The 15,168-nt window shown below is 34.3% G+C and overlaps 1 protein-coding gene across 6 annotated transcripts in view; it reads right to left on the bottom strand.

Moving 5' to 3' along the window:
• Positions 1-15,168, bottom strand: part of Ralgapa1 (Ral GTPase activating protein catalytic subunit alpha 1) — a 241,944-nt gene that overhangs the window by 171,653 nt on the left and 55,123 nt on the right. For all 6 annotated transcript variants that reach the window (XM_074068142.1, XM_074068145.1, XM_074068143.1 and 3 more), the window contains exons 4-7: positions 15,102-15,159; positions 9,004-9,047; positions 7,302-7,479; positions 4,912-5,027 (exon numbers count right to left, since the gene is read on the bottom strand). In XM_074068142.1, the coding sequence (XP_073924243.1) occupies positions 4,912-5,027; positions 7,302-7,479; positions 9,004-9,047; positions 15,102-15,159 (396 nt within the window). The remainder of the gene's footprint in view (positions 1-4,911; positions 5,028-7,301; positions 7,480-9,003; positions 9,048-15,101; positions 15,160-15,168) is intronic.

Here is a 15,168-nt window from a genome sequence, read left to right as displayed (position 1 = left end):
TCAAGGCAGCCCTAGCCCCCCACCCCTACACCATGGAAGGGATCATCCCTACACTGACCCCAGCAGCACCCCTGGCACATAGGCTAGAACCAGTCTGGTGGCAAAGACTCTCCTCCTCAAATAAATATTTATTCTGTTCTTTAAAAAATTGTCTAGATTAATGATAACAATATTACTGCTCTTCCCTCTCTGCCTCTTTCTGAATAATTCAGGTTAAAGGTATACAAAGTAGGCACATGTGGCCAAGGGGTGTATATGTGTGCATGCTGTGGCAGTGATCAAGTTCACATCATCAAATCCAACCACAAGAAACAGGTATCCAAGAAAGAGATATAGCAATGCAATAGCCCAGTGGAAACTCAGAACTTAAGATGGGTAAGGAGAACTAGAGTAGAAGGACAAGAGGAGATAGAGTATTATATGATATGGGTCTCCAATAGGATGAGGAAAATATCTAAGCAGGAGATGGCAAAGGCCCGGTAGGGTATTAAAGCCCAGTCAAGTTAAGGAGAATGTCTGTAGAACAGCATGGTGATTATGGGAAATTTGGTTACCTACAGCAAGGGCTGATTAGGGCTGTGGAGTGGCTCAGGTGGTAAAGAACTTGCTTAGCACGCATGATACCCTGGTAAAATACTAAGAATAATGTGAATCAAGTTTCTCACTGACAGAGGAAGAAATAAGAATGAGCCCTGTTAGACACTAAGATACTGGTATGAATTCATGGAAAAGATGTGTGTGTGTGTGTGTGTGTGTGTGTGTGTGTGTGTGTGTGTGTGTGTGTGTGTGTGTTCATGGAAAAGAGGGTGTGTGTGTGTGTGTGTGTGTGTGTGTCTCCACACAGACACACATGTGTGCATGCACATTCTCTAACTTTGGCCACTGAAAGGATCCAGGTAACTATATCCAGTGGCAACAGCAATGAGCATTCTGGATGTCTGGATCTTGGATGCTAATGCTAATACAATTCTCTGAGTGCCACAAGAAAAGTATGATATGAGACTGGAACATCCTGCTGTGCCAGGAAATAAGAAAATATGTCAGAGACAATTAAACATGCATAGAATTCAACTTGAAGGAGTTTCCACTGGCCAAATCTGGGATTATATGAGCATCAAGGAAGTAACAATAATAAATATTAACACAGGGATTCATTGGAATTCGTGAGCCTATGCTGAAATAATTACATGAATAAATAAATAGGAGGTGAGCTTTTGCTAACAGCACTTTGCCAACTTGAATGTAAAAGTAATGACAGGATTAAACTTAAATATCCACCAACTGATGAAGAGATAACCATGTGGTATATCTACACAATAGACTATTATTCAGTAATAAAAAGTATGATACATGTTAAAACGTGGATGAATTTTGAAAACATCTGCTAGTTGAAGAAGCCAATAAAAAAAGATTACATTATGCCTGCCTAGAAATGAGCATAAGGCCCTGAATTCAAACCCCAGTGCTGCCAAAAAATAAAAAAAGACTATGTTATATGATTCTATTTTGACTACACTGTATGATTCCATTTATATAAAATGTCCAGAATAAGCAAATATGTAGACAGAAAATAAATTAGTGTTTGCCTAGGGTAGGGGATGGAGGGACTAGGAAAATAAGAAGATTGACTCCTAATAGGTTTGGGATTTCATATTAAGGGGACAGACATGCTCTAAAATTATTTGTAGTGGTGGTTGCATAACTTGTGGATATACTTTAAAAACACTGATCTGTATATTCTAAGTGAGTGAACTGGATGGCATGTGTATTATTTCTCAATAAACTGTTCTTTAAAAATTACATGCCTGGAGCAGGTGGAGTGGTTCAAATGGTAAAGTGCCTGCCTAGAAGGTGTGAGGCCCTGAGTTCAAACCCCAGTACTGCAAAAAAAAAAAAAATTTACATGCCTGTAATCCTGGCACTCAGAAGAGGAAGGCAAGAATATTGTGAGTTTGAGGCCACCCTAGTCTATATAGCAAGATCCTGTCTCCAACAACAAATGAGTGTGTGTGTGTACTGGTAACCATGCTAGTAAGAATTCAGCCAGTCTTCAATGGTTACTGAAACTGTATGGGTGAAATTTTGATGAAGGGGGATATTTACATAGTTACAAAGTACTTTTCCCCCAATATGCTTATTGAGTAAAAAGAGAAAATGAGCAATATTATACTGAAAAAACTAGCAGACACTAACTTAGTCAAGGGATCAAGAACCAAAGATCTTCATGTAACACATAAAACTACAAAAAATTTTTTTAAAAATACAGTGTCTTTGTGACAGTATATTAGACAAAGATTTCATTCTTAGAAGTAACACCAAGTCACTTCCATATAAGAAAAAAAAAAACTGATCTACTGATCTTCATCAAAAGAACTCAAAAGCAGAACTGGGTGTGGTGGTACATACCTGCAATCCCAGCACTCAAAGCAGAAATAAGATGCTCTTAGAGGCCAGCATGGGCTACATAGTGAGTTCCAGGCCAGCTTGAGCTAGGTAGCAAAACCTTACTTAAAACCAAGGGCTATGATGTGGTTCAGTGACAGAATGCTTGCCTAATATACACAAGGTCCTAGGTTCCATTCCTAACACCCCACACATCCACACATCCACCAAAAAAAAAAAAAAAAAAAAACAAAGAAAAGAAAGGAAACAAAAGCAGTCTCTAATGGTCTGCTATGAAATGAAAAGGCAAGCTACTGAGAGGAAATATTTGCAAAACGTATCTAAAACAAATAACCCAATTAAAAATGGGCAAAAGAAGTGAACAGACACTTCACTCAAGAAGATGATAAGCACATAAAAAGATACTCACTCATCAACAGCAATAAGGAAAATGAGATTAAAATCATAAATTCGATACCAACATACACTTACCAGAATAACTAAAATTATAGACTGACCATACCAACTGTTGGTGAGGACAAGAAGTAATTGTTAAGTCTCATACATTGTTAGGGGAATGAAAAAGAGTACAACCATTTAGAAAACAACTTGGCAGTTTCTTAAAAAGTTAGTGCCTGCTATATCAACCAGGCATTCCACTCCTAGATATTTACTCAAGGAAGGAAACAGCTTGAATTCACATGAAGATTTGTTTACCAATATTCATAGCAGTTTTACTTCCAAAAGTCAGAAACTGAAGGTAGTTGAATGCGTGGCTCATACCTGAGGTCCTGGTTACTCAGAAGGCTGAGATCGGGAGGATCTTAGTCCAAGGCCAGCTTAGGCAAAAAGTTAGCAAGATCCTATCTCAACCAATAACTGGGCATGGTGCCATGCATCAATCATCCCAGCTACTTAGGAAGCACAAATAGTAGGACCAAGAGCCAGGGTAGCCCCGACAAAAACGTTAAGACCCTATCCCAAAAAAATAATTAAAGCAAAAATGGCTAGGGGGTGTGGCTCAAATGGTAGAGCATCTGCTTAGTAAGTGTCAGGCTCTGAGTTCAACCCCCAGCACCACTAAAAACTAACTAAATAATAAACGAAGACAACCCCAAAGGACCATCAACAGGTGACAGAATGAGTAATCATGGTATAGCCATACAATGGAATCTATTCAACAATAAAAAGACGCAAACTATTGATACACACAAGAAGAATATGGATGACAAACTATTGATACATACAAGAAGGGTATAGATGATTCTCAAAATAGTTATGCTGAGAAAGAAACCAGACCAAAAAAGAATACAAACTATACAATTCCATTTATATGGAAAATGCAAACTAATGCAGACTGACAAAAGTCTTATCAATGGTTGCCTGCAGATAGGATGCAAAAGCATGGATTACAAAGGGATCCAAGAAAAGTTTTAAGGATGATAGGTATGTTCCTTGATTGCATGATGATTTCATGAGTGTATACATCTAACAAAATTCATGAAACTATAAACCTCAAATGTCAAAATGTATTGTATATCAATTATATCTCAATTAATTAGTAAGGCAATTCAAAAAATCTGTAAGTATAAAAGGTTTTTAAAAAGAAAAACTAATGATGATGATAGCAACAGCTACTCATTACAGAATGCTTACTGTGTATTGCACCCTTTTTTTATTTTAAGCACTTTGCACTATTTAAACCTCAATACCAAATGGAATAGGTAGTTTTTTTACCCCTATTTTACAAATAAGGAAATAGAAGTACAAAGTCATTAAGTAATTTGCCAAAGGTTACACTATTTGTAAGATGTGGAATCAGAATTCAAACCACAGTAATCTGGATGGGGTTTTATAACGGTTTATTTTTGAGATATAGAGAATTTTTGTGTTTGAAACACTTGTGAGACATGTGCACGTGCTAAAAGTGTTTTCATCAATCAGGACATCACATTTCATATCCAGAGGTGAATACACTATCTTATAATAATTCAAAAAGTATAAAGAGGTTTAAGTGTAAATTACATTTCTCCCCAACCCCTATCTACAGTCCACCTCCTTAACTGCTACATCTTGACAGATCCCTAAATCAAACAGTTATTAGCTTTTCATTTAAAGTAACACAGTTGGGCTGGAGGTGTGGCTCAAGTGGTACAGCACCTGCCTACCAAGCACCAGGCTCTAAGTTCAAGCCCAGTACATCCAAAAGTAAACAAATAAAGTACCACAACTGCTAGTTACAATGAAGGCATTAGAAAGTAAGTCCAACTGGCTCACATAACAAGATAGTGTACATCAAGAGTCTACTTCACAAAAATTCCTCTCTTCAGTTCTCTAAGAGCTTCAAAATGTCTCCAGTGATTTTTATTTCAGGAAGGGGATATAAACATATATTTTCAAAAGTAAAACTGTCACTCCTCCTTCAAGAAAATAAGCAAATCTACTTATGACAGAATAATAATAAAAGAGAGAAAAAGGAATTACCCACAGGAAAGTAAGGAGTGTGATATCAAAGAAGATAACATGTACCTGAATCACTATATATTTTAATAGTGCTTCAAGAAAATAGCTTGTGAGATCTTCTTGTCCTTTATCTCCTGACTGTGGAGGAACAAGAGGAGTGATTTCCTCAATAGTGACTTGAGCTACCCAAAGACAAAAAATAGTGTAATTATAAAACAAATTCAGTAATAAAATATGACCAAATAAAATTTAACTGCAAACATGAATGCATTAAAACTGCTTGAAATTTTTTTAATGACTGAGTCTTGAAATAAACCTGAGGTCATGCTGGCAGTCCATTATACAACAACCATGAAGTTTTCTGAACCCTTGATTGAGAGAATGTGATAAAGGGATGACCAGATATGCAGTATTAAGAATGCATGACAATTCATTAAAGAACTTCTAATAATTTTAAATTCACATTAGTAGTGTCCATTACAAAAGTCACAACATGATAAGAAACATTGACAATAATGTGCTTATTCATGAAAGCACGTTTCTAAGAAACTTTTATATTTACTTTTCAGATTTTAAAAAATTCATTATAACAAATGCAACTGCAAGAAAATAAATCCATAACTAGCTGAATTCTTCCAAATATCTCCTAAGCAGCATATCAGCACCTGATTTAATACATGCATGCTTCAAAAACTGTCAAGAAAATATTAGCCAAGTACATAAACTCATAACAGAGGTGTATTGCAATTCTAAAATACAGTACATTATTTCTAACACTCATTTTTAAAAATTACTCTTCAAGCCCTGCAGAATAAACAGAAAAATTTCTATTCTCAAAAAGGGAGAGGAAAAGAATGAGTCACAAATAGATTTGAAAGCAATTTTTTAACAAGCAGTCATAAAAATACTAATGAGAGGAAACCTATACTGATAGTATTACAGAAAAAAATACTTATAAACACCTGTTAAATACTTCAAAATGACATATAATATAAATAAGCAGGCATAAGTAGCCTACATGAGCTGGTTTATTTACTGATCTTAAGCCAGCTTTTTACTATTTCTAAAATTTTATGCTATATGTGTAGTTTATTTTACTACCAAAGTCTGTAATTTACAGAAATATCAATTATAAGAAATATCCAACAGAGTACTTGAATTGTGTACCCCCAAAATTCATATGTTGAAACCCTAACAACTGTATTTGCAGATAGAGCATGTAGGGAGATAATTCAGGTTATAATGAGGTCAGAAGAGTGATGCCCTAATTGGGTAGGAATAGTATTCTAATAAAAGCAGAGACACCAGAGGGCTCACTGTCTTGTGTGTGCATGCGTGCAAGTGCACAGAGGAAAGGCCATGTGAGGATGCAGAGAGAAGGCGTAGTCTGTAAGCTGAGAAACCTTACCAGAAACTAAGCTTGTCAACTTACTGCCTCCACAACCATGAGAAAATAAGCTTCTATTGTTGAAGCTACCCAGCTTGTGCATTTTGTTATTGTAGTATTTTATGTGACACAAGTGCTTGCTAGTGAAACAATACATAATATATACATATATGTATATGTATGGGGGGAAGGAGAGCTAAAGTAGTAAAAAAAAAATTACATTAGAAAATCAGAGTAAAAAGACAAAGATTCACTAACAAATGAAGACAAAAGTTTCATAACATTTCTGAAATTATAAATTAAATTAAAAATAAAAATACTATTGGGGATTTACAAAAATTCAATTTATTTGTAACATTTTCAGTCATCTATTCCACAAAGTAAAACATGCTTGTAATCCCATGCACACTGAAATTAACTCTAGTATACAAGGTGATATACAAGAAATAGAAATTAAAGATAAATATAAGATGGTCTATATCAACCATATGTTTCCGATGCTTTGACATCTGGAGCCTTACCAACTGCAGAGAATGTCCCTCCCCAGGCTAACCATTTCAGAGAGGTAAAAAATGACTAGACTGTGATAGTGCCTTTCATATGCAAAGCAACTGAGCCCATCTCCCCACCAACTCAACTCCTCTAGACTCAGACTCAAGGTCACTACTCCCCTGTCCTAATCACCCAAGGGCCATGAACCAAGCAACTATTGAAAACCTTTAAATCCTAGAACCCACTGAAATTATTCAAACTAGTTAATCTTAAACTTGGTTCTCTGGTTTGCCTGTTTCTTTCAATGGAAATCACCATAAAGGCTCTCTCACCCAGATACTTTTCCACGTAGCCTCCATGGCATGGGATGCCCTTTTCCTCTTGGAAACTGAATAACAAATTGTTTCCAACAACCATCTTGCTCTGTTGGCCTCAACATACGAAAATACTACTAAAATCCACATCTAAAAACAATGCTTTACCCATTTAGTAAGTGTGAAATATTTTTTAAAAAATACATTAAGAAACTATACAGAAAACTTCAAACTACTGATAAGTAATATCTCATGAATCTTACTTTCTTGAAGGTTGAGTGGAGGATTAATAAGATTATCTAAAGTTCGAAGTCCATGTTCAGATTGTGGTGATGAAAATCCAGGAATTAAGCATGAAAACATCCAGAGCTGTTCTTTGCTACAGTTATTTTGAAGAGCTTGCAACCACAGTAAGAAAAGACGAATACCTTCCCGCCTAATCTAAAATAAAATGAAAAACAGTATTTTTATTTTAATGCAAATACATTCTTCCTCTTTTATTTTATTTTTATTTTTTTGATGGGACTGGAATTTGAACTCAGGGCTTTGTACTTGCAAAGCAAGTACTCTACCACTTTAGCCACATCTCCAGTCCATTTTGCTATAGTTATTTTGGAGATGGGGTCTTGTGAACTATTGTCTGGGCTGGCCTCAAACTGAAAGCCTACCAAGTAACTAAGATTACATGTGTGAGTCATCTGCATGTGGCCTTTTTTCTAGGTCTCCAGACAATTACACGACACTTTGCAAAAAAAAAACAGAAAGGGGAGAGGAGAGCGAAATAGATATTATCTAAATTCATGAACTTTTAACAAGAATAAACTTGGTCTCTAACTATTTAAAGCCTCTAAGTAATTTTTATTTTGTAATTTCTATTTGTGAAAAATCAGAGAACCATTTCCTGTCTACCACCCTTCTTCTCTTCCTGTGTTCACTACCAGTCCAATCCAAGAAGCAAGAAGAGACAAGGCAATGACTGTTCCTTGCTACAATGAGTTTGGTAAAGGATGAATGGTTACAAAGATCTTGGTAAGAAGTGAACTCAGTGCTTCTGTCCCTAAAAAATTCTGAAATTTTTAAAATTATAAAATTAAATTGTTAAAAGTAAACTTATTTAGATACTACTAATATAAAAATTATTTGTAAAGGTCTTTGAAATTATCTCATTTACTTAGTTGCTTCTTATCTGCAAATCAGGAACTTTGGCCTATTATTTTATTTGAGCACATAAAACAATACCTATACATAAAGACAATAAATAGTTGAATCAATGAATGAATGCTCTCCTAGTAAGATAGCAGGACAAGAGAGAGAGGAAAATTCAATTTCTGACAAGTAAAACAGCAAGTTCTTCACTAACTTAACTTCATTAGTAGCTTTGGAAATTACCCTATAAGAGCCCTAATAATGTCAAAGCTATTCAAACACTGGCTTTCCTGGTTTTTCCAGATAATAAGAGAAAGGTGCAAGGTTTATTCCTTTGTATACTGTTATACCCAAGCAAAACTATTTATAATATGTACCTTTACCTAACCTATAGCAAGATGCTTTTGGAACAGGCAGCTTCCCTTATAACACAATTGAGTTAATGAAAAATAAAATGAAATCAGTATTTTATATATATAAATATAACAGATATTTTATATATAAATATAGTATCATAGATATTTATATATAATATAACTCCCCTACCTTTCTCCACATCTAAAAATAGCTAGGTTAAATGAAGAATAATTTGTTGAATAATAATAATTTTTCTTCTGGTTACCACATAGGGGAAAAATTTCATGGGCAATGAGCCAATGCAGTGACAAAATATAATCATTTTTCAATGCCCTGGACAAACTAATATGTATTTTACAGAGAAGACAATTCAACAATCTTCAGGAAAAAAGCTGGGGTAGAAAAAGTACAACAGGTGCCATTATGCTTTACTCAGTTTTTAAAATAATAATTATATTATACCTTTAAGGAGTTTCCTGTGTGAAGTAGTTTCTTTAAAATCAATCCTGAAAAGAAAACACGATGTCAGATATTTAAATCTTCGAACATATTTCTAAATGTCACAGTTCTCGGTCAGACTTGGAAACACTTTTAATCAAGTCTTTGGCAACCTCTAAAGTACTCTTGGTGACTTTGATATCCCTCTCGTCAAACTTGAGACCAGAAGGGCCTATTTCTAAAAATCATCTTCTCAGCATAAACAATTACACACGATTTACTTTATTAACAAAACCTTGGCCCAAAATTATACAATAATCTATAATATATCTCTTATTTACACTAAGAATGCAATTATTTTATCAATACAAAAAAATCCACTCAAGAAAATTTTCACTTAGTTAACAAATAAACATCCATAGTCTAACATTTCCTAACAAGTATATCTATAATTTTTAAGTTTCAAAAATTTTCAATATTTCTTCCTTAAGTTAGGAAATATTCTAATCCTACAATAAAATACTAAAAATAGCACTAACAAATACCCAGAAGCCCACCATTCAGTTACAACAAATTTAGACACAGTTCTATACTTGTTACAATTTTAAATTTTCATTTATTTACATTATCTTTAATGTTTTACCTAACCATAAGTAAATCATTTTCTTCCTATCTTTCCCAAAGGGGACCATTTCTATATATTGGTATTAACAATTTCCAAAAATATTTTTAAACTATTACTACTTATTTATAAATCCATAAAAAACTTAGAATCAGTTTAAGATCTAATATAAATGGTGTCACAAATAACAATTTATTTATAAGTTGCTTTTCATATCTAACATTGCTTTTTCAATTTGTCTATGCTCTTCTATATAGTTATAGTTAATTAATTTTTAACTAGTGTACACTAACCCACAATGTAGATATACCAAAAATCATCTTTTAATATTAGGATATTCCATTTATTTTCAATTTTTTTGGTGGTACTGAGTTTTGAACTCAGAGCCCTCACTTGTTAGGCAGATGTTCTACCACTTGATCCACACACCTCCTGGTATTTTTTTTTTCTTGTTACTATTACCAAAAATTCTATAATAAATGTCCTTATTCATAAATCCCTGAACACATGTGGTTTTTCTCTGATGTGTTCAAATAATAATGAAATGATCTGCCTACTCACTTTCAACTTTACCAAATACTGGAAAATTCTTAATAGTCCTGGCAGTGTGTGAGAGTGCTCTGGAATATCACACTGCTGGCAGCATGACACACTGAGAGATATGCTAACATCTGATGTCTGTTGACTGTTAAATCTTTAATGTTTTGTAGTGACATCATCTTTTCCTTTGGCCATTTGAGTTTCTGCCAAATGACTGTCCTGTCCTTTGTACATTTTTCAATTGGGTCGTCACTTTTTGTTTTTTAGATGAAGAATTCCTTACACATTCTGGCTACTAATTCTATGTCAATTCTATGAATTGGAAATATCTTTCTTCAAACAAATAAGGCATGCTTGTTTTGTGGGAATGGATATTTTCTGATGTGCAAGTTTCATATTTTATTATAGTCAATTCACTAATGTTTTTCTTTCAATGTATACTTTCTATCCATAAAGAAATCCAACCTTAGGATTACAAAATAAATCAAATATTCACTTCAAAACATTTTAGTGTTGCCTTTTACATTTAAGTCTGGAAATCCAGAAGAAATTTATTTCTGTGGGTGAGAGGAATGGAATTTCTTTGGTTCCAAATGGATAACCAGTTATAGCACTAACTCTTTCAGGGTTTATGAAGATCAAATAAAATGAAATGCCACCTCAATATTTCAAGATTCCATATATAAGCCTAAGTGACTGACTTCAAATTCCTTTTGAAGTTCAAAACCCAGTACGAAAAAAGTCTTGATAATAGTAGCTTTAGAAAAATTAAAATCATCCCAAGTGTTGTTTTATGACCACAAAGGAATTAAATTAGAAATCACAAAAGAAAGAAATGTGTATAAACAACAAAAATTGGGAAAAAAACATGCCATGCACAGTGGTACTTATCAGTAGTCCTAGCTACTCAAGAGTCTGAAGCAGGAGAATTCCAAATTCAAGGCCAACCTAGGCAACGTATAAAAACCCTGTTCCCCAAAGGTTTTTTAATTAAAAAAAAATAATAAAATAAAAACATTCTTAAATAAGTTACAAGTCAAGGAAGAAACTAAAATCAACACTTAAAACTATTTTCACTAGGCATGGTTGTGTATACCTATAATCCTAACACTTAGGAGACCGTGGCAGGAAAACTGCAACTCCAAGGCCAGCCTAGACTACATAACAAGACTTTGTCTCACAAAACAAAAACACAAGTTCTGCCACAAAACAAAAAACTAAAACAAAACAAAACACAAAGTATTTTCACGTGAATAAAAAACAGAAACTAATTAAAATTTATAAGATAGAGGTGGAGTGGCTCAAGCAGTAGAAGCACCTGCCCAGCATATGTGAGCCCCTGAGTTCAAACTCCAGTGCAGCAAAAGAAAAATTTTTTTAAAAAGAGAAAAATCAATGACACCAAAAGTTAGTTTGAAAAATCAACAAATATTACAAATGTTTAGTTAGATTGGTCAATAAATTTAAGACACACACACACACACACACACACACACACACACACACATATTACCACAATCAGGAATAAAAGACGTCACTACTGACCCTACTAGATTTAAAAGAATTATTATAAATGGGTAATTTGAACAAACTTACATCAACAAATTAGATAACTTAAATGGACAAATTCCTAGAAAGATAAAAATAAAAACTTACTCAAGGAGAAATATAAAATCTGAATAAACCTATAAAAAAATTAAGAAGCTGAAATAATAAACAATTCTCACAAAGAAAAGCCTAGATCCAAATGACTTCACTTTTAAATTTTATCAAATATTTAAAGAATATCACCACTCATTCATAAGCTCTTTCAGAAAATACAAGGGGAGACATCAGTTTCCAATTTATCTAAGGCAAGGGTTATCTTGATACTAAAGTTAGATAATAACATGACTAGAATAGTACAGAGCAATATTCCTCAAAAAAACAGAAGAAAAAATCTTTTAAGAGATTATTAGCATGATTTAGCAACATATAAAAAGGACTTTAAAGGCTAATCAAGTGGGATTTACCTCAGGGACTCAAAGGTAGTTTAACATTTGAAATTCAATTAGTGAAATAATATTTATTGAACAAACGACAAAACCACTGGTGATATTGACAGTAATCATATCAATAGCTAAAGAAAAAGCATTTAACAAGAAGCAATGATCATGATAAAAAAAAACTCTCAACTAACTAGAAATAGAAGAAAGGACAGAAAGATAAAACAAGTTCTTTCCAAGGAAGGGTACCAGTGGGAGGGTATAAGGGTGAAGGAGGGTGAATATGATGGATGTATTTTGTATTCATATATGAAAACAGAGTAATGAAACCTGTTGAAATTGTTCTAAGAAGGGGGTAGGGAGGATGAGGGAGAATGATGAAGGGGTGAATCTAATTAAGATATATTGTAAACACATATGTAAATGTCACAATGTATCCCTCTAACAACTATTATACGCTAATTGAAAAAAAGAAAAGCAACAAACCAAACCAAACTAGGAATAGAAGAAAACTTCCTTGAGCTGGGGATGTGGCCTAAATGATAGAAAACTTGCACTTGCCTAGCAAGTGTGAGTCCCTGACTTCAAATCCTAGTGGGGGGTGGGGAGGAAGGAGAGAGAGAGACAGAAAGAGAGAGAGAGAGAGAGAGAGAGAGGGAGGAACTTCCTCCACTTGACAAAGAGCATCTATAAAAAAATGAAGAAAAATAAGAAGAGAAAGGGGGAAAAAGGGAGGAAGTGGGAGAAGAGGAAAAAGAAGAAGAAAAGGAGGAGGTAGGGAGGAAGAAATTATATCTCAATAAAGCTGTTTAAAAATAAAAACAACTACATTCACTGATTTCTATTCCTTTATTAACAAGACAAAAAAAGAAACAACAGTTGGAGGATTCTTCTCAGTGACAAAGAAAAGTGACCATTTATAAATTTTCTCAACTCACTGATAATTTTGGAATACTATTAACTATGACAAGTAGGTAACCTAATGGTCCTTTAGAGATTAAAGGCTACATTCCTCAAGAAATACAAAATACATCTTTGAAGTTCAGCTATCTCAAAAAACACCTTTCTCACTGAGATTCTTCATGGATATTTTTATGATTATGACATTCAAAATAAGATTTCAGTATTCTACTCAGCACCTTATCATGTGCTCAACAGCAATTCATGTCTTCTTTGGTGTAATGTCTATTTAAATCTTTTGCCTACTTGAAAAATTGACTTGTGGGTTTTTGTTTTTTTCTTTTTTTGCAATACTGGAATTTGAATTCAGGGCCTTGCATTTCTTAGGCAGCCATTCTACCGTTTGAGCCATGTCTCTAGCCTTTTTGCTCTGGTTATTTTGAAGATAGTGTCCAAGCTGACTTAGAATGTAATCTCCCTATTTTGTACTTCTTTCCATTACTGGAATGACAGGTATGAGCCACCATGTCCAGCTTTTTTCCAGAGATGGAGTCTCAAACTTTTTTTGCCCAAGCTGGCCCGGAACTATGATCCTCCCAATCTCAGCCTTCCAGGTAGCTGGGATGCTGAGATGAATGTCACCGCACCTAGCTATTGGTTGAGATGGGATTTCCAAACTCCCTGACCTGGTTGGCTTAGGAATGGAATCTTTCCCATCTCAGCCTCCCAAATAACTAGGATGACAGGTGTGAGCCACCATTGCCCACCTAAAAGTTCTTTAAGTGTTATGGGACATCATTTTTAGTCTCTCTCTCTCTTTTTTTTTTTTTTTTTTTGGTATTGCTAGGATCTAACCAAAGGCTACATACATGCTAGGCAAGCACTCTACCACTGAGCTAAAACCTCAGACCAAGTCTCAAAGTTCATCTAAAACATTTATTCTAAAAAGCTTTACTATTTAAGATTTTGTCTTTTATAGCCATTTGCATCAATGTCCCCTTTCTGTCCAGAATTCCTTCTTTTACTGGAAGTACTAATTGGGATGGCCTACAGTTTTAAAGCCTCATAAAACATTTCATTTGCTGGAACTGATAAAGAAATGTAGGGCCTAAATAAATCTATGACTCCCTTTTTAAAAAGAAACAAATACAATTTTACAAATGAATATAAGGTCTAAAGCATTCTACTTCAACAATGTGGATCTACTGGCTATATTTTCCCCATGTAACAAGGCATGAGAACTGCTAGTAACCAAGCCCAACATCAATGAAACACTGAACAAATGCCAATAATTGTCAACAGATGCCTTTTTTAATCTGAGGGAGGAGAACATGTTTTATAATGAGAGCTCAAGAGCCCTGAAGTGATACCATGATTGTTGCAAAACCAGACTGGGAGCCAGGAAGCACTTCAGCTTAATTTCTGATAACAAAGCCTGTGACCTCCTGCCTGTTTGGTCTATGACAGTAATCGGAAGCAGGGTTTTATTCATTTTTTCTTTTCTTTTTGGTTTTGTTTCATGAACTGGGAAGCCCTATTTTAGCTCTTCAAGCAGTTAAGCTTTAAAGCCAGTTTTCCTATCCTTTTTGTGTATGTGTAGAGTAAACTGCCAGTTCACACTGCCAGAAGCTTAAGCTTCTGTTGTTCTTGACACTTTTATTTCTCCTCCATTTCTGACTAACAGAGATACTTATCTTGACGATGAGCCTGCTTTTATTTTATTTTTTTATAGTTTTGTCATCATTGTTAATGAATTCAGCATAAAGAAAGAGGTGGATCAAATAAACTTACTATGCTATTTTGACAGGAAATCTATATGTGTGTGTGGGTGGATAGGGAGTTCTGGGGATTGAAGCCAGGGCCTTGCACTTGCAAAGCACCCACTCTATAGTGAGTCACTACTGTGGGCCCTTCATGTATATTTTTTATCTTAGATTTCCAATTGGTTCCTATAGTCTTTGTTTTTAGTAAAACATAAACTATGAATTCATTTAAAATAACTGCCTAGTCATTAAAAAGCATTTTCATATATTATCATTTATTTCAAACATGAAATATGAATTTACATTACTTACCAATACTATGAAACTGCCATCGCTGATGAATTCTTTCTGGAAGAAGTTGCAAAATTTTCTAAAAATC

Source organism: Castor canadensis, chromosome 3 (genome assembly GCF_047511655.1).
Source record: "Castor canadensis chromosome 3, mCasCan1.hap1v2, whole genome shotgun sequence".
Lineage (NCBI taxonomy): Eukaryota > Metazoa > Chordata > Mammalia > Rodentia > Castoridae > Castor > Castor canadensis.
This window is presented reverse-complemented; position numbering and strand designations above follow the sequence as displayed.